Source organism: Aulonocara stuartgranti, assembly GCF_965226115.1.
Source record: "Aulonocara stuartgranti genome assembly, chromosome: 5".
Classification (NCBI taxonomy): domain Eukaryota; kingdom Metazoa; phylum Chordata; class Actinopteri; order Cichliformes; family Cichlidae; genus Aulonocara; species Aulonocara stuartgranti.
In genome coordinates, this window is record NC_138943.1 from 28,437,494 (window position 1) to 28,457,926 (window position 20,433).

Below are 20,433 nucleotides of genomic sequence, written 5' to 3' on the forward strand. Positions count from 1 at the left end.
TGGAAGAAGAGACACATACACCCATTCATGCAGTGATTAGCAAAATGAATATACTGTAACAACATCTGTCCCTGACAACAAAATACCATGAATATCAGAGATAGCTTTTCTGACATGGGACAGTCGTGAGCAACTTAAACTATATTCCTTCGGCTCTACGTTTGAGAGTAGTTATGCTTCCCATCGACCCTTTCCCCTCAACTTACCAAAACAACATTAACAGGGTCCGCCCCGTCAGTTCAAACTATGGATTGTGGCAGTAAGCCACTCAGCATAAAGCCCTGATCCCTGTCATAACAGGTCATAGTGGAGTGGTATTCAGGGCTCCAATGCCTATGCTGGCGTGGTTGTAAACTCCACCCCTAATCCACCCCCTTGTCCCGCACCTTCCGCCTTTCCCTCTTTCCCCTCCATATGCCCTCTGGTGCCCTCTGACCCCGTGTCTTTAGGAATGAGTGCTGGATCAGGTCGCACAGACTTGGGCTACACATTCAGCATGCAGCCTCCAAAAAGAAACAAAGTAACAGGAAGCTCTCCACATGCTTCCTGTTGTACTTGCATTTGCATGCATCAATAGAATATTAACAAATATATACTACAAGAAATCCAAGACATGAACAACCTTGTACTAAAACCTCCCTCCATCTATCAGTCTCTCTCATCCTATGCCCTGGTGCAGGGTGGTGGTGGGACTAGTGGCCTGGTGGCCCACTTCATGGCTGGCTGGTTAGAATCACAACGAGGTGGGGCGACTGCTTCAGGGTCACTGGTCACCGGTCTCTGCTGGTCCAAGCACCGGAATTGCGAGCTGCTGTGACTAGAGGGGGGCCTCATCCTGAGTCTGCATGCTAAGCGCTCTGAAATGGGTTTACGCCATACGCTGACCAAACAAACCTCTCATTCAGTTCAAAATATTGCAAGTTTCTGTCGGGGTTTCTGTGCAAGTTGTGTGCAAAGTTCACCATATACACACACACAAACAATTGGCAAGAAAATTAACCTGGGTGAGTGTCATTTCCCAACATCGTATGATGTAGACTGACATAACCCTCTGTCAGTCTACAACATGGGTAAGTGGAGGAGAAGCACGGCTTTGAACTAGCCTACTTTAAATACTGGTAATTATTTATTTGAAGCATGTCCTCTGTGATATAGCTGTGATTTCTGATTTATTTATGGCTGCCACAAATACAGGATGTTTTGACACAAAACATGCGTGAAAATCAAACTGGGGGTAAATAACTGTGCACTCGTGGTGCTGGAATCATTGGAAAGTTAAGTGGTAACGAGACAGAGAAATTGCAAGGTAGTGCTTCTTCAGGTCTGAAAAAATAATGCTTGTAAGTTGGAAAAAATTAGTTAATACATCCTTCAGTCCAACCACTTTCTAAAACATTCATCCATGGAGGGAACTAACTGGAGCCTATCCCAGCTGCATATCGTAGGAGGCAGCAGGGATAGGCTCTTATGATATGTTTGCTAGATAATAGAAGGTCATCAGTCTATCACAGGGTTAATATGGAAAGACAGACAACCAGTCACCCTCACATTTACATCTAAGGTCAGTTTAGATCATCTCTGTATCATGCATGTCTATGGACTGAGTTAGAAAGCCAAAGTACCTGGAGAAAATGCACAGAAAGGACCCAGCTGGCTGGTGGACTCCAACCCCAAACCATCTTACTGCATTTTTTAAAAGGAGCTTATATTAGTTGATGGTTTCCATAATAAGCAAATTCCCATTGTATGCTGAGGTAAGAGCAGGGTAGGTAAACTTTGCTGTTTTAAGCTGCAGGTTTGGTCAAACAGTGGGCTGATGTTCCTGTCTATGCTTCTATAAGCATAAAGAACTGTTTGTATTTAACCCAGTCTGATTATGTCTGGGAAAGTTGGTTTAGAAATTCAACAAATCTTTTAAAGATTGTGCATTGGGGGTTTGTAAAAATTAGAGATGGACCGATCCGATATTACGTATCGGTATCGGTCCGATACTGACCTAAATTACTGGATCGGATATCGGAGAAAAATAAAAAAATGTAATCCGATCCATTAAATATCACGAAAGCACCTCACAAAACTTGCAACACGCCGTAACTCACCTCAGAACGTTAGCACGTCGGAGCAGTATGCATCACGTGATAGAGCGGCTGTGGCATGCGGGACCTGTCGGTGGTCTGGATAGCATTTGGAGCTTCGCTAGCAACCCGGCATTTCATCTCCGACAAAGTTATCCCCGAGAGAAGTAAAGCAAGTGTGTAAGTCCATCTCTGAATGTTTGTAAAGCATTCCTGCGTTAAGCTTAACAAGCGACTGCCTCTCCTGCTGCTACTTCAATGGTGAAACTGCTTAACGATCAGCTGATCGGCTTTTCTGTGCGAGTCCGTGTCTCTAGTTTGCTTTTGGCCCACTTTGCACCAGAAAGAGGAAACCTATGGGCTCAAAATGTGGTCATAAATATTTTGTACTTGTAAAAAAGATTTGTATGTGTAAAAAAGATTTGTGTGTGCGTAAAAAAGATTTGTATGTGTAAAAAGAATTTGCGTGTGCGTAAAAAAGATTTGTATGTGTAAAAAAGATTTGTATGTGTAAAAAAGATTTGTGTGTGCGTAAAAAAGATTTGTATGTGTAAAAAAGATTTGTGTGTGCGTAAAAAAGATTTGTGTGTGGACTTAGAAAAAAAACCCCTGCAAGTTACAAGTATGGATTTTTGACCCTATTTTTCTTCCCTTCATCTGATTGGTCAATGTCATGTCAATCACAAATGTAACAATCCAATCAGAGAACAGATGGGTTTGGCTGTCGAGGGGCGCTTTTTTTGAACTGCAGGTCTTTGAAGGGAATAAATGCCCTTTTACATGCCAACCCAGCGTTTTCCTTCATCACCACGAAGGAAAACAGTCTGTGGTTGTCCGAGTTTGGTGATTTTTATGTCACAGGTCTACGTGTTTAATACAGGGACTTCCACAGCCTTTTCAACAGCGCTGCGGACCGCGGGGTGGGGGCGGGCAGTGTTTTGGAAATGACAGTCTTCATTACAAAGCTTTCTTCGTTATGAATTAGCATACATGTTTTTATTGAACATTTGAAGAACTAGCAAAAAAAACAAACTCTTGTAGAGGACATAAAGTCAGAGATAGAAAAGACAAGGAGCAGGTGCATCTAGTACAGGTAGAGCAGCTGCAAAAACCCACAGAGCCCAGCAGCCAGCGTAACAAATTCTGGATCCTTTGCTTTTAGTTAGCAGTTAGCATTAGCAGCGTATCCTGCATCCGATGTGAAAGGACTTTTATGCTGCGCACTGTGACTCACAGTAATGGTCCTGGGTCAGCCCTGACTTTGTGTTAAACTAATCCTAAAGTAATAATGTTATTTCTAACCACTGATATACCACAACTTTTTCCTTTCAACAGCTACTGAAAGTTAGGGGACCTAGCTGCTATCGGATATTTATATAGCGATCCTCCAGCTTCAAACGGTATCACCCTTCAAGGACCTGCAGTTCAAAAAAGCGCCCCTCTGACAGCCTAACCCATCTGTTCTCTGATTGGATTGTTACATGTGTGATTGACATGACATTGACCAATCAGATGAAGGGTAGAAAAATAGGGTCAAAAATCCGTACTTGTAACTTGCAGGGGTTTTTTTTCTAAGTCCACACACAAATCTTTTTTACACATACAAATCTTTTTTACGCACACACAAATCTTTTTTACGCACACACAAATCTTTTTTACACATACACAAATCTTTTTTACGCACACACAAATCTTTTTTACGCACACACAAATCTTTTTTACACATACAAATCTTTTTTACGCACACACAAATCTTTTTTACGCACACACAAATTCTTTTTACACATACAAATCTTTTTTACGCACACACAAATCTTTTTTACACATACAAATCTTTTTTACAAGTACAAAATATTTATGACCACATTTTGAGCCCATAGAAACCAGCGGCTGAACAACAGCAGCACGTTTAAGCTTGATCAGCTGTTGTTAGAATGTATTTAATATTACTTTCTACACCAGGATCTTTTTCTACGTAGCTGACGCTGGTAACTGTGCAGGGGCGGATCTAGCAAAGTTTAGCCAGGGGGGCCGATAGGGCATTAACAGGGAAAAGGGGGCACAAAGACATACTTTTCTTTCTTATTCTCATTTAAAATGTCTAGCTTTTAATAAATAATTATCTGACACCCAAAGTTTTAATTTGATGTAAAATGAATAGAAGTCAATTACTGTATATAGTAACTATTAAGTCTAATATATATACCCTAGTAAGCTATAGTACTTTTTCCTTTGGGAAGGTACCATCTGTGCAGTCTGCAATTTTGTTGAAGAAAGATGTTGAATCTATTTAATATTTCTTGAAAAATAATTGATTTCTGTGCATTTTTTTTCACACTGCATCAAATTAAGGTTGATTACGTCGATTAAGCATCATGAGGTGGAGCGTGAGGGGTGGTTCCCTATTTTTTATTTATTTATTTTTGTTGTTGCTGGGAGTTGGAACCCTATTAGTTAGGTTGCTTAATATTTATGCTAAGTACTCTTTAAAATACCAGAATAGGGAGAATGGTGTAGGTTTAAGTTTATTAGATTGATCAGTATTGCTGAACTATGAAATATTTTTTTTTGCATACAGGTATAACAGAATAGCTTTAGTGTAGTTGTTGTTTTAAACTTGAGTATGAACTTATACAAAATGCAGCAAGATATTTAAAAAACAGTTTTGTTGATTAAAAAACACTATATCGGATTCATATCGGTATCGGCAGATATCCAAATTTATGATATCGGTATCGGTATCGGACATAAAAAAGTGGTATCGTGCCATCTCTAGTAAAAATTACAGAGAAAAACTCGAATTTAGTGCAGTCTCGCAAGTGTTTGTGCATGTCACCTCCTTCTCATGTGCCCCAGGCTTAACGCAATCATTGCTTCTGCCAAACATTTCAAGTGTCAGCTAGATGACACAAGTGAAATTGTTTTCAAGAGAAACATATTAGGGATTCTGTCTCAGAGTTTTGTCTTTATGGTGGGATAGTGAGGCTGGTAAACTTCCCTCTGCATTTGGAGCAGGCGGGACAGCTTTTATTGAGACCAGGTGGAAATGAAATGCCAGGTTTTTTGTGTACATTTTCAGTACAAGCGTGCATCTTCTTCCTTCACACTCAACCACGGAGCAAAAAAAATGCTCTCAGAGTGAGGAGATGATAAGCAGATTGTGGGGGAAAAGAAAGGACGATAAGACCTCTTACCTGGGTGTCAGTGGGTCGCGTGGCTGCGTTACATTCGGTGTCGTCCATGACGGCACCATAAGAGCCCACCACGCACTTCACTGCTCGCATCTGGTAGCCTGGCCCACAAGAGGTAGTGCACTGGGTTCAAAGAGAGAAAAAAGAAACAAAGGAGGCGTGATGGGAAAACATTTGCAACAGTCAGCCAAAAAGAAAACTGAGAAAAAGACAAGAAAGGCAAGCAAAAAACAGATGTTTTGTTGGAGCCACCAGAGCAACCCCTGCACACATGAGTATATAGAGCATATAGAAAAAATGTTAGCTCACTTTAGAAAAAGGTCTTCTAACAAAAATCATACATGAGGATATTCATATACATTGGACTGGCCGCTTTCCCACTGCAGCTCAGTCAGAGGGTACTATCCCGCGCTTTCTTCTGGCTCACTGCCTTCAGTGAAACGGGGTCAAACTTGTGTGGCGGCAACTTCAGCTACCATTTGATCATGCTTCATTAAACCACTTCAAATATACCTTAAAATGTGCACATCCTCTGACGAGGGGCACAAAATAGCTCGCATTTTTGGGTGTTCTGTTCTGCACACGTACACAAATGAGAATGGGTGCGCACACAGATATATAACGGGCTTTCTGGGAACACTGCTATGAAGACTGTCCATTGCTTTTGTATCTTCATTTTCATGACATGTCCTGTGACTCTAAACAGCAGAGAGTTCAGTGCTAAATAACGAGCGTAGCTTGTCTGTGTATCCACCCGATGATTTACATTAGAGACCAATTCATCAGAGAAGTAATAGCAAATTTCTCTTGCTGAGCTGTGACCCATCAACTGGGTAGACTTTCATATTGCATGTATGCAAGTATGAAAGCAGTGGCTCTAAATCTATATATACAGCATACTCTTTTAAATGCCTTGGAAAAAAAGATCTGCTATAGAACTATAAAAATTATTCAACCAAACTGATTGATTAAAGATAGATTATGTCTTCTTTAAATGAAAAGATTTACTCATGTCAGTATGCAAATAAAATTTTCCATTTTACATGGAACCCTTGAGATAGATAGAACCAACCACAGTCAGTTACCATATCTTCCTTTATATTTAGCTCGTCTTTTTTCCTGTCTGCCGTCCCTCACTACCAACCAGTTGTGGCAGATGGCCGCCCCTCACTGAGCCTGGTCCTGTCGGAGGGTCTTTTTTTCCTGTTAAAAGGGAGTTTTTCCTTCCCAGTGTCGCCAAGTGCTTGCTCATAGGGAGTCGTCTGATTGTTGGGGTTTACTTTCTATAATGACCTGATAAATGACCCGACTTCTTACAGCTTTGAACAAAAACAATCGAGCACTGTGTACTGAATGCTGCACAAATCATAAATACAGGGGTGACTCACCTGTCCCCAAGGTCCAACCTGCCAAGCGGCACACTCCTGCTGTTGGCACGTCTGCACTGACTCAGGTTTAGACGACCCACAAAAGCGATCATGTAGACGGTCCTCACCAAACTGACACCACGTCTGGCGATGCTTGTAGCCTTTACCACATGTCACAAGGCACTAAAAAAATAAATAAATAAATGTTACAGGTTATAACGCCATGAATTGCGTACATAGTTAATCGCTAAATTAGTACAAGAAATGAGCAGTTACAAGTATTCAGATTCATGATAGAGGAAGTTCTCTTGGTTTTATGTAAAGCAGTATATGCACATTAGAAAGCCCCTAGCCGCAAAAACAAAAAAAGTGTGAGTGTGTTTATTTATGTGCGAGTACAGTCCATACAGTGGAGCAAAAAAGTATTTAGTCAGCCACCGATTGTGCAAGTTCCCCCACTTAAAATGATGACAGAGGTCAGTAATTTGCACCAGAGGTACACTTCAACTGTGAGAGACAGAATGTGAAAAAAAAATCCATGAATCCACATGGTAGGATTTGTAAAGAATTTATTCGTAAATCAGGGTGGAAAATAAGTATTTGGTCAATAACAAAAATACAACTCAATACTTTGTAACATAACCTTTGTTGGCAATAACAGAGGTCAAACGTTTACTATAGGTCTTTACCAGGTTTGCACACACAGTAGCTGGTATTTTGGCCCATTCCTCCATGCAGATCTTCTCGAGAGCAGTGATGTTTTGGGGCTGTCGCCGAGCAACACGGACTTTCAACTCCCGCCACAGATTTTCTATGGGGTTGAGGTCTGGAGACTGGCTAGGCCACTCCAGGACTTTCAAATGCTTCTTACGGAGCCACTCCTTTGTTGCCCGGGCGGTGTGTTTTGGATCATTGTCATGTTGGAAGACCCAGCCTCGTTTCATCTTAAAAGTTCTCACTGATGGAAGGAGGTTTTGGCTCAAAATCTCACGATACATGGCCCCATTCATTCTGTCCTTAACACGGATCAGTCGTCCTGTCCCCTTGGCAGAAAAACAGCCCCATAGCATGATGTTTCCACCCCCATGCTTCACAGTAGGTATGGTGTTCTTGGGATGCAACTCAGTATTCTTCTTCCTCCAAACACGACGAGTTGAGTTTATACCAAAAAGTTCTACTTTGGTTTCATCTGACCACATGACATTCTCCCAATCCTCTGCTGTATCATCCATGTGCTCTCTGGCAAACTTCAGACGGGCCTGGACATGCACTGGCTTCAGCAGCGGAACACGTCTGGCACTGCGGGATTTGATTCCCTGCCGTTGTAGTGTGTTACTGATGGTGACCTTTGTTACTTTGGTCCCAGCTCTCTGCAGGTCATTCACCAGGTCCCCCCGTGTGGTTCTGGGATCTTTGCTCACCGTTCTCATGATCATTTTGACCCCACGGGATGAGATCTTGCGTGGAGCCCCAGATCGAGGGAGATTATCAGTGGTCTTGTATGTCTTCCATTTTCTGATGATTGCTCCCACAGTTGATTTTTTCACACCAAGCTGCTTGCCTATTGTAGATTCACTCTTCCCAGTCTGGTGCAGGTCTACAATACTTTTCCTGGTGTCCTTCGAAAGCTCTTTGGTCTTGGCCATGGCAGAGTTTGGAGTCTGACTGTTTGAGGCTGTGGACAGGTGTCTTTTATACAGATGATGAGTTCAAACAGGTGCCATTCATACAGGTAACGAGTGGGGGACAGAAAAGCTTTTTACAGAAGACGTTACAGGTCTGTGAGAGCCAGAGATTTTCCTTGTTTGAGGTGACCAAATACTTATTTTCCACCCTAATTTACGAATAAATTCTTTACAAATCCTACCATGTGAATTCATGGATTTTTTTTTCACATTCTGTCTCTCACAGTTGAAGTGTACCTCTGGTGCAAATTACTGACCTCTGTCATCATTTTAAGTGGGGGAACTTGCACAATGACTAAATACTTTTTTGCCCCACTGTATGTATATATTACAGCATACGGGTTCTGGCAACACCACACGGGAGATCTGAAAAATTCCCGGAATGCAGCCCACAGCTTTGCAAGCTCCTTGCTCTACGATGTGTAAACTGTGCAGCAGTTTAAGAACGATTTCACCCTGCAATCACCTCTTACCCAACACTCATTTGGAGTGGAAGGAGGGGAGTAACTCTCCTAAAGCTGAGACATTCACAATCAGCACTGGGATTTGACATTTGACCCAGATCACCGCTGCTTTAATACTCCAGCATTTACAAAGAAGTCTGTTATTCTTTACGTTGAGTAGCCCTAGACACATACTCGTCTAAAAATCTCACAAACAAATCACTGAGCGAGTTGAAAACCTGCACAGAAACACAAAAACACATACATCTGCAGCTTGAAAAGGTGTCCACTTTAACTACTTAGGTAAAAGTCTCATTTTCTTCACTTGAAACTGTCGGCCCCAGAGCAAGCCACCAAAGGTGCAGAGAGTGCAGCGCACATACCCCTGGGGTCTTATTTTCTTCTAAACGCAAAGACAATACAGTAATTGCTAAACTGACCTCAGACCAGTCTCCAGTCTTCCACTGCGGACAGAGGAATTCATTGCAGGGTTGGACGGTCAGCTTGTCCCTTTGACTGCATTTGCTCTCATCGCCACCAGCCTCAGCTGCCTTTCGACACACTGCCCCTCGACGGCGGGTTCCTCCACCGCAGCTCTTGGAGCACTGCAGCACAAACATTTGAGCATCAGCAAGTGTAAACACATACACAACCCGAGATAAACTTGGACAAACATCTGGTCAGTGCAGACAAACAAATCCCCAGACTTCCAACAGAGTTCGTACCTCCGACCAGGATGAGTACTCCCAACCACCCGGGTTACAGTCTCCGTGACAGCCTTCCTTGTCATCAGGTTTGCGCTGACCGCTACAGTAGCGGTCATCAACCTTCTGGGTCTTGCCGTCTGCACGGTTGATTTTAGCACAGTATATTTCCAGGGTACGATATCCTTGGCCGCACTGGGCTGTACACTCACTTTTTCGAGCAACGTGCCATCTGCGTAAAGAACAAGTGGGTAAATCTTTGCACTGCAAAGACCAAATAAAGTGTCAGTCAGATGGATCAAATGGTTTAGAGTGATGATGCAAACCTAAGTTCACATTCAGTGTTGCATGGCTCAGTGATGACAGCAGGTCTCGCTGTGCCGTGGCACCTCTGGTCTGACACCACCACTCTGTCCGATTCTCTGCTACAGAGAATCTTCCGCTTGCGCTCTCCTGTGAGGGTACAAATATTGAGGTTCTAAGTGACAGCCACTCTAAAACATCTTGGCAACACACTATAACAAAAAATAAATCAAACATGAGTCAAAATGGCAAAGGAAATTGAAGAAAAGCTGTGTCATTTAAATAAAGAGATCTGTTTTATAACTAATAAGAAATTTACAAAGATGTAAACAGAATCTCAAGCTTGAGTTACAATCTCGGGTTTCATAACTTTATCCTGAGATGAAAGTGACTTTTTACTGCCCGACCTGCAAGTAGTTATCTGGGTTGATGCACCATCTGGCTCAAGTAAAATATGGCTCATCGTCGGGAGTGCAATAAATGCCAGCGTGAAAAGTGTGTACACCTCACTTTGGCCTTTGTGTAAAATTACAGCACGATATGAACCTTAATGTGGCAATAGATCAGCACCTCATGTTACCAAGTTTTGCAGCTGAACGCTATGAGAGCTTAATGTGTTATATGCTAGATGTTTATCCTGCTGTGAACTGTGGAGTTATTGGTTTCCCTTCAGTTGCTGAAGCAGGGTGGTGTCAAAAAGTGGAGAAAGGCATTCTTAAACAGAAAAAAAATTGACTTGTAACACACATAACAGGTTTTCGAGTTTGCTTGCAATCTTCCTCCGCACACCCACGTACTCTGACCTCTCCACAGTCATGCCAAGCAGATGTGCCACGGCATAGTGTAAAACTGATATTTAATCACTTGTACAAAGGCTAAATGCCTACAATGACCATGTTTAATGGTAACTACAGCATCCTCCATCTCCTGGGTCTCCTGCTCAGCATTTTCTAAATGTTCTTCTTCCTTCATTCCATCTCCATCCCATCTCATTTTTACTCTGACCACACAGTTTATCATTCACCTTTCCCATCATCTCACCCTGCAAACCACATGTGCCTCCCCCTCACCTTGGCACAGACGACTACACTCCTGCCAGGGCCCATAAGCATCCCAGAAGAACTGTTGAGGCTTATCCTCTATGGGAATGTTAAAGGAATACCTGACATCTGGGTTGTAAAGGTTCCCCACAGAAAGCACCTGGGAAAAAGCAGGCAATGTGATATACATTACACAACCTTACAATTGTAAATTTGAAAGATCAAGTCTGTAGAAGGATTTATGATTCTGCATTCCTCTCTTCTATTAAATCACCATCTTCTATCTTCACATCTCCTGCAAAAGATACCAAATTGTCATGATAAGGACAGCTTACCTGGATAACGATCTCCTCTTCTATGCGGTCAGTACAGTTGATCCTCTCAATGACATGGTCGGAACCGCTGTACTCGATGATGGCATTTCCTACTTTGATTTCCCTTTTGAACATGCTAACCACAAACTCCCCGTTAAGCAGGAACTCTCCGCGGCTATTTGATATGGCTACAGGGAGGCAGAAACAGTTAGTTGGCTTCATCACACTGAAAAGAGTTTGTGTAAACTCAGGCTAGTTTTGATTTATTAGCTGATTTAAAAAAAAAATATGCATAAAGGTGAATTAATTTGTGCAAATCACTGTTTATGGCAGGAACCTGCACAAACATGAACTTATTTCTGCGCGCAGCAGAGCAGCTTAGAAAACACAGTGGCTTAAAATGTTCATTTACAGTAAGGCACACACAGTGGGTAACAGTAAAGCCTTATTGGGCTAAAATAATCCTCTGTTCCCGAAGAAGTCCCATCCAGGGGCACCCTGTTCTGTTCAACAGTCAGTCTTCTGCACTCGTTCACCCTAATGCGATTATGGAGCTAATTTCCTGCCTTTACTTTCCTCGCCATTTCACACATTACACTAATATGGTTGTGGAGAGTGGCATTTATTGCACACGCACACAGACAAAAAAAACAATCAATCCGCTTTGGGTTGTCCCAATATATAGAAACACTGAAACACACAGTTAAGGATGACACTATGTTCAGAAGTTTGCATCAAGGACATGCACACAATAAAAACAACACATGAGCACAAAAAACATGAGTAGGTCAGTGGTACGAACAGGCTGAGACAGAGCCTTAGAGCAAGTACTAAAGCTTTTAAACTAAGGGACCTTGCTGGATTGGTACCCGCAGGCATTTAATGGATTTGCATGCATAGTATTTGCAAAATCTACGGCAGTTATGCAGTGCCCGGCTTTACACTGAAGGCTGAACGCTGTCCTTCTCATAAACACTCAAGCACATCTCATAAACACACATCTTTTTAACAGCGCATTCCTCCAGAAATGACTTCAAACAGCACGACTGGAAATGTAAAAATACAATCGAAGTATTAACAATTGTTGGCTGTCTTACCGAGGTAGTTGTCATCCTCCGGTTTCCCTGAGTAACTGTGTTGACGCACATCTATGTTTGTAGCACCACTTGGTATTCGCACCACTTCGTTATAGCCTGCAAATACATATGCAGCGCATTAGCGCACCCAGGTCTGTAAATGCACTAACAAGTGAACCCATCCATCGATGCTTTTCTGCTGAGGTGTGTAAGCAATATAATAACTGCCACAACAGCTATTACCATTTATATGTACTGAAATGGAGACTGATGGGGGTAATAAAAGAGGTTGTTACTCACCATAGCGTACAATGTTGAAGGTGCCTGCTACAGTTTTGCAGGAAGAGTTATCGCCTCCACATACGCCACATTTGTCCCTCCTGGCTTTAGAGTTGAGTACGTGATCACAGCCCGCCTGCTGCTCAGTACGGGAAGTAGGAAATACACAATAAGAAAATTAAGGATTTTTAATTAAAGGACTTTATTAGAAAATCACTAAATCATAGCAAATATGTAATTGATTCTTTTGAGACACATTTTAGCTTAACTTTAGTGCATCTATGAATATAAAAATCCCATTGTCTGAGCTGGAATATATTGAAAACTGTGCGTGGTTTGGAGATCACGCGTTATGTTAGTAATGTAGGTGCTTACTATTTTATCCACTAAACACTGTTACTGTTCAAGAATGGTCCCTGCTCTGCTATTATTACAAATAACCATGAACCGCTGCTGCTAAATGAACAGAATTAGAAAGCTCACTCTGCACAGGCCCTGGACACAGATGTCGTTGGTATCGGGTCCACATGGCGTGCCGTCAATGACCCTGTCCCTGAGCTGATAGTAGGCTGTGCTGCCTGCAACCCTGCAGAACAGCTTACATCTGTCCTTCATCAGAACTGACACAGGAGATAGAATACAGATAATTATTTCATGGTGACTCAAATAAATGCAAAGCTTACATTATGGCTGTTATTCATGAAGTAAGTATTAAGATGCCACTGTGATGTGAAAAAAACTATTCTCACTTCCGCTGTACTTGGGCACCCAGCGAACATTTGGAGGTAGACCGTTGATGTTAAAGTGCCTGCCGTCAAAAGCAGCACACTGTTCCTCCCTGAAGTCCTTCTTCTGCTTGGAGCAGGGCTCAGAGTTGCAGGAACGAAACTTCATCCGGCGACCAACACAGTACGTTCCTCCATTTCTGGGCCTGAGAGTGAAAACGTGGGATAAAAGCAGCCTGTTGTTAGTTTTTAATTTCCAACTTATCCACACGCTCTACTCTTTTCTATTCGTCCATTATTCAGGAAGACTGACTGATCTCCATATTTACCAGGAAACAATCCTGTAAGATATGCCATCAGAGAGCCTGTTTTGATGAGCATTAGCTATGGAAAGAATTCCCTTAAGGAGGTTTGATCTATGGAACACTGACTTTGGAGACAAGGTCCAATAGGCATGCGTGACTACAAAGGAACGGGCTGCTCACACGGGTCGGTTGCATTCGCGCATGGCAATCTTTATGCCTCCGCCGCATGTCCGCGAACAGGTGCCAAAAGGACTCCAGACTCCCCACGCTCCCTCAACAGGTGAGGCATCGTGCTCTTTGGCTATACACAGCCCATGTTTGCAGTGCTGCAAGAGAGGAACAAAGGGGAAAAGTAAAGGAGAGATGAGTGAAGAGAAGATAACAAAAAGAAATGCCAACACATCCATCTGCTCTTCTGTGCTTTAAAGCTAATCTGGGAGAAATTTGGAACTGGGAAAAAAAAAATTCACAACTGTGTCTGGCTGGAGAGAGGACAAGAAAATGTCACCTTTACAGTCAATAAATATATCTCAGCTCCAAACAGAAGGATCATTTTATACTGTTAAAAAAACAGACTTCATTTTAGTCATTAGTGTGGTGTGCGCTGGCATGACAAGAGATGAGACAAACACCAAAAGGTTTCAGCTTGTCTGTGTGTGTGAGTGTACATGTTTAGACAGAAAATTGGCATGCTACTATTCTTGTGGGGACCAACAGGGACTTATGGGGACAACATGCCCGTCCCCACAAGTTTTAATGCATTTTTGAGGCTCAAAATGTGGTTTTAGTGTTAGGATTACAATAAAGTTATGGTGAGGTTTACGCTAAGGCTTAGGGTTAGACATTCGATTTTGATGGTAGGGTTAGGGTAAGTTGCTAGGGAAACCATTATGTCAATTAGATGTACTCACTAAGATATGAAAACAAGTGTGTGCCTGTGTGTGTGTGCATCTGCAGGTCTTGGGACCTGGAGGTGTAGTTCGGCTGGTCCATGGTGCTTTCATGTCTCAGTCTTAGTGACAGGAAGCAGGAAGTCAGTGCAAAAGTTCTAATTATAAGCTCAGGCAGAGTAAGCATCATTCATAGCTTTCCACCACTCATTTACTAGTAACAAGAGTTTACATGTGTCAGTGGAAACTTGACTTTTGGCAAGTCTTGTTTTGTCATTTTGCACAACAAATTATCGTCCATTATGTTGAGATAACCTGCCAGTGTTTCCCTCAAATATTACAAATGACATAAGAAAACATTTAATAAATCCAACTAAAAAGGAATATTTAAAACCAACAATAGCAAGATTTTTCTTTTTACTTTTTTTGGTATACTGAAAAAAGGAAATTGGGTGTTTGTTACATTAAAAACAAAATGACATGTTTAAATTAACTTGTAATTTAAACACAATAATTACATGCTTCTATGAACGTAATTAAATCATGAAGGATCTGTACGAAATTCAACAACTTAATTTGTCCTTGTTGAGAGGACATGATACAATCTAGTAAGAGTGGTTAGTTGCTGAACTCATGAAATTCACAAGATCGCACGAGATGTCAAACTGTAGGAAAATCACTGGCGTTATAAGAGGCAGACAACTACGACACACCACGTGCATGCTATTGCTATTTATTGTGGATTAACCTGTCAAGGACAAAAACGTACAAAAAAATTCTGCATCAAGCCTTGAAATCATAGCTTTCCTACTTTTGTTAAGTCTGGATTGGTGGCATGGTGGTTAGTGCTGTTGCTTTACAGTAAGAAGATCCTGGGTTCAAATCCACAATCTGGCTAGTTTGCACTGGTTTCTCTCAGGGTATTCTGGTTTCTTCCCATAGTTAAAAGTCGTGCAGTTGGTAGAGTTAGGTTAATTGATGATTCTAAATTACCTGTCAATGTAAGTGCAAATGGTTGTTTGTGACAGACTTGTGAGTTTTCTAGGGTGTACCCTGCCTAACAATTCAGGGTTATTTCCCAGCCCCCTGCAACCAGGATAAAGATAGGATGTTAGTTGTTGTAGATCCATTAAATTTTTATGTTAACCAGACTCTAGACTTTGTTGAACATTATGTAATATGAAGACAACATGTAGTATTTAAATGAGCAAGTAGTACTGGGGTAAATGTTATTTAATAGTGTTGAAATACAATGACAAAATTGTGAAGGATTAAAATATTCCAAGAGCTCAACTTACTTCATCTAAACATGTTTCAATCGTGTTTTATGAACACAAAATGCACAAGTTTATTGAATATGAAAAAGTTGTGTTGATTGAACACAATTGTTTAAGTTTCTGCCAAAGCAAAACATTTGTGTGCAACCAATGTCCACTATTGAATCGAGTAAATCCAACATGGCCTTTTTTTCAGTGTATAACGTCCCCTCTTCCTGGCCACCAACACTAGGCAATGCTAAGGTTCATGGACTTTTTTTCTTGTGGTGGGCTTAAATCGCCACCTTCAGCCGAACTGAAGTGATTAAAATATGGCATTCCACCCCTTACTTAATTATCCCCAAGCTTCCGGCTTAATTAAAATCAGTTCAAGGGTCTTCTCCTTTACCATTTACACACTAATGCATTACACTATCAGCATTACTCTTACCTTTCCAGGTGAACAGTCGGTGCCATCTGCCCACGGCATGTGCTGAGTCCTGCAGCCCCGCTGGGCGCCCTCTGGACTTGTGCACCATAGTCTTCGACACTGGGTCTGAGAACACACGAACACACACACACACACACACACACATTAAGAGTCAATGCTGGGATTCCAGGAAAAAAAATAAACTAAAAGAACAAGCTATGGCTCATAAATGTCATGTTTATTTCCCTGACTGTAAACAACTCCATTAATATACAGCATGGACTCAAGCCAGCAGACTTCCAATTTAGCACATTCTATCAAACAATATGCCTCCCTACACTAAATTTGCTGCATCAACAATTTCATTTGCCAGGTATTTCTAAGCCTGCGTGACCTTTTAGACTGAGTGAAAACCACAAGCCAAGAAACTATAGTGTCACATATTTAAAGACATTTCTGTATTATTAAACTGAAATGTCACTTTTCTAACTTAAATTCAAATTAAATCTGGCTTCACTTTGCTTGTGTTTCAGAAGAGAACATGTTAAACGTGGCAAGTGACTTTAAAGGCTTCAGAGTCATCCGAGAACCTCTGCTGCACTGAATCTCAACTCCCTCCGCTCCCCTCTGAGACCCCCACGTGCAACATGACAGTTCAGATTTGCACACCGAGTCCGCTTACCATATAAGGGCACACCTGCGTTCCCGGCCCAAATATCAATTCACACTGTTTATTGACATTGTATATCCGCCCGGGCAGCTGCTGCGAGAGAGCGTACGGTCTAGAAACGGGCTCATCGAGCAAGCACTCACCATATCCTGTGCTATTAAGAAATAAAAATAAAATGACTTAAAGAAAAGGGATAAAAACAAGAGAAACAAACAGACAGAAAGCACACTCAGTACAGCTGGAGTGGTTATTTTTCTGCACAAAAACATCTTGAAAAACGTCTTGTGTTGAACTAGCTATATGTGGTAAGTGGTGGGGAACTCAGGAAGTCAAGGATGGAGGGATACTATGCATTGCTTTGGAGGTAGGTCATTAAATATTATTACTCCAAGAGTTCTGGGTCTTTCTCAGTGTGTACGAGAGACGAGACCAGAGGGTGCAACAGCCCTGAGAAATGATGACAGTTTGACTGTGGCTACCAATGCACTGTGTGTGTTGGCGTGTGTGTGTTTGTGTAAACCTGCACAGTTATTAAAGAATATTTAGCCAGGTTTTAGGGGGTCATTTTTGCTACGTTTTCCCAGTTCTATTCCCCATGCATGTTTGGAACAATGATGAAGACAACAGTATGACATACTCAAGGAACTCTGTGATGTACTTCCTGCTACACTTGGACCACATCCAAGGGTTTGTGTTGTAATTAAGTGTGGGAGCCATCACATGTTGTTGAATCTTTACTCCATCCTCCTTACACTTGTTACTGTCATCGTGAGGCATGTTGAACCTGGAAGAATAGAGGAAAAAAACATGTTCAGGCATAAAAAAAAAAAAGCTATTTATATTAACAAGCAACAAATAGAGCATTTTCAAATGTCCCCACTAGCTGTACTTCCATGGCCCTGCATGGCTCTGTTTTGCCAGTGTGGTTATTGCTTCTTGGCAGGACGTCAACTTCTTGATATGTTTTATTGTGCTTCACAAAGTGGCAGTGACAAATAGCAATTTGTGTTGTGTTTGACTGTACTTCATTTCTTCAGCAACATCTAAACAGCAATTCTATTTTTCTACTGTCACCATCTTATTGGCTTTGGGAAACTCATTCAAGGTTGCTATACAAAATAATGCACAGCATTTGTATTGCCTGCCTGTGGCAAGACTGGATAGAAAGATATTAAATTATATGAAAACTGAGAGAAGAATAAGTGAAGCATTCAAGCTCCTGCAGGGTAAACAAATGTGCTCCCGGTCGATGGTGGACAGGTACGGCATCACACTCCTTGTTGCTAAGCTGTCCGCCTACAACACCGAGCTTTGTCGCAAATCAGTCATCAAGCATGCTGCCCCAACCTGATGCAGATAAACATGCAACCCAATAATAAGAAAAGGAGCATTTGTTTGAGATGAGGACTATTAAAGTCTGTAACAGTCTCCAGAGTAGAACGCTTACTCAGGACTTTGGACAGTGGAGAGTTTTCTGAAGGGCAAAGGAAACCAAGAAGTGGTTTAAATTCAATTCTGAGAATCCAGGTTACAGATTTTTTTGCTCTCAAAATGAAAAGCAGGGATACATTTTTTTATCCAGATGTGCAGAATTTATGGTATCAGCTGTTATAAATTCCTAGAAAGTGTTCTGAAGCTCTAGTGATGTGTAACTAAGAACAAAACCAAGTATTTATGACTGATGAAAAAACAAATCAGTGGAAAAATGTCAGCTGCTCTTACACATGTCCAAGTTCGTGGGCAATGGTGAATGCAGTACTGAGTCCATTGTCCTCACTGATGCTGCAGCTCCTGTAGGGATCACACACGGTCCCCAACTCTGCAAGTCCTGAATAAGAAGAAGCTCAGTTCATTTTCTTTTGTATTTATTTAATGTACATTTCTACTATAATTTGTATCACTCTGTTACAAAAAAAAGAAAAAGAACAAATATGCATTTACCTAAGGTGTCACACTTATCCCTCGCTCTACAGATGTCCTGCCTGTGGTGAAAACAAAGATAATTGATCTCGGTCATTGTTAGTCTACATTTTAGAATTTTGTCAGGATCCCTCTACATTTTTGGTTCACGGAATATTTGCATTTTGAAAAATGAAAGCTTCCACAATTCCTCTTGCACCTGGTGATTAGGATGGCAGTGTCGTGATGGGAGTGGTGGTTATCATCCAGGACGTTCTGACTCTGCTGCCAGATGCAGAAGTTCTTTAAAGTGGTCTGTGCATTAAATGAAATAACTGGACCATCCTGAGAAGGACACAGAAAAAATAATAAATTATAGGAACGTGCACCATGTTGTGGCGTGGAAGCAAATTAAGTATTCTTACCAGCTCGTTGTTTATTATAACTAACTTTACAATCACAATGTTAATCAGGTTTCCAATGCTGGGGTCCTTGTATATGGAAGACACCTGAAAAAAACAACAAAGACACAAAACGTGACCTCAAACCTAAAGAGAAAATCAATGTTTAAATTAAGTTGAGCCAGATTGGATGTGACATTGTATATTTAGTGCTAGTGGTTTTATGGGCTGCTTACTTGCAGTTTCAAGCAAGTACCAGAGATTTTGTTTGATTGAAGGATCAGCATGATAACAGCTTGAGCCCCTGTGGACAAGTCAGCCTTTCCCCAGACTAGAATATGGGTCATCGCTGCCTCCCCAGGACTTTCAGTTCAGCCCCAGATGCAGGCGGAAACTGGTGTTTGAAGTGGTCGAGAGTATGCAGCCTAAGTAACATACCTGAGCCTATTTTTTAACATTCATCAAAGCTGTCAGGCAGGCTATCCCTCAAGCTGCCCTCTCTTCCCCCGAGCCGTTTGAAAATGTTGTTTACCCCTGCCCTAAGGTGCCCTTTTACCTCCCTCAACTCTCCTCCAAAGGCTGACTGACTTGCAGCACAAACAGCAAACAGCAAAGAGGAACACGTGTGTACATTTAGTGCATCAGTGTGCACGAAGATGTCCTACTCTGTCCATATCTGCGCAAAAGATTTCTACCAACCAAACATAGAGATCAGAACTTACTATAGACATTAACGTGAGTATGTAGTGCTGTAGGTTGCTGCCGTGATGCTCCACCATTTTGCTGTCGGCCACCAGCATAACTTCAACAAAGCGCGGGTAGGAGAGGAAGCGCTTTGATCTCCTGTGAGGTCCTGAGTCACCGCTGCTATCATTTGACGGTCTAGCGCTAGCACTGCCATGCTGTGATCTGAGCAAAGCATTGCTGGCCAGGCCAGCGCTCAGTGACTCCAGGTCATTGAATACACCAGTACTGACCACAGGGACTGCTTTAATCACAGTGCTGACCCCAGCCGCTGGCCTTCTTTTCACCTTGTGTCTCTTATGTCTGTGTTTGTGTCCTAGAATGAGAAGCCAAAAGAAATGGAGCAAATGTAAATATACAAGAGTGCAGGCCTGAGAAGACTGGAAGCATATTCGCTCAAACAAGGCAAGGAATAATTCATTCTTTGTCAAGAAGATGTGTTTGCTATTAAGCTGAAGTCACGTTTAACTTTTAAATGATGGAGCTATATGAGATCTGGAAGTGGATATTGTCAAAATAAGCTCCCCCCTCCACTGAAAAGAGTTTGCTGACAAATGAACATTGCCTGAAGTGCCTTTTTTTTCTCTCAGAAAAGGGAGGAAAAGAGGGCAAAGAGTTCAGGCAAGGTAAACCTGG

The 20,433-nt window shown here is 41.8% G+C and overlaps 1 protein-coding gene and 1 long non-coding RNA gene across 3 annotated transcripts in view; one reads left to right on the top strand and one right to left on the bottom strand.

Moving 5' to 3' along the window:
- adamts9 (ADAM metallopeptidase with thrombospondin type 1 motif, 9) overlaps positions 1-20,433 on the bottom strand; it is a 45,852-nt gene that overhangs the window by 20,008 nt on the left and 5,411 nt on the right. For both annotated transcript variants that reach the window (XM_082533686.1, XM_082533687.1), the window contains exons 4-23: positions 19,776-20,113; positions 19,078-19,161; positions 18,873-18,997; positions 18,695-18,735; positions 18,476-18,581; positions 17,391-17,537; positions 16,766-16,907; positions 16,105-16,209; positions 13,688-13,833; positions 13,227-13,408; positions 12,961-13,097; positions 12,499-12,616; positions 12,220-12,315; positions 11,144-11,310; positions 10,839-10,968; positions 9,792-9,918; positions 9,487-9,697; positions 9,202-9,366; positions 6,655-6,816; positions 5,270-5,389 (exon numbers count right to left, since the gene is read on the bottom strand). In XM_082533686.1, the coding sequence (XP_082389812.1) occupies positions 5,270-5,389; positions 6,655-6,816; positions 9,202-9,366; positions 9,487-9,697; positions 9,792-9,918; positions 10,839-10,968; positions 11,144-11,310; positions 12,220-12,315; positions 12,499-12,616; positions 12,961-13,097; positions 13,227-13,408; positions 13,688-13,833; positions 16,105-16,209; positions 16,766-16,907; positions 17,391-17,537; positions 18,476-18,581; positions 18,695-18,735; positions 18,873-18,997; positions 19,078-19,161; positions 19,776-20,113 (2,849 nt within the window). The remainder of the gene's footprint in view (positions 1-5,269; positions 5,390-6,654; positions 6,817-9,201; positions 9,367-9,486; positions 9,698-9,791; positions 9,919-10,838; positions 10,969-11,143; positions 11,311-12,219; positions 12,316-12,498; positions 12,617-12,960; positions 13,098-13,226; positions 13,409-13,687; positions 13,834-16,104; positions 16,210-16,765; positions 16,908-17,390; positions 17,538-18,475; positions 18,582-18,694; positions 18,736-18,872; positions 18,998-19,077; positions 19,162-19,775; positions 20,114-20,433) is intronic.
- On the top strand, positions 5-20,202 carry LOC309706821. Its single transcript, XR_014276805.1, has 2 exons — positions 5-2,255; positions 20,118-20,202. It is a non-coding gene; the product is annotated as an uncharacterized lncRNA (long non-coding RNA).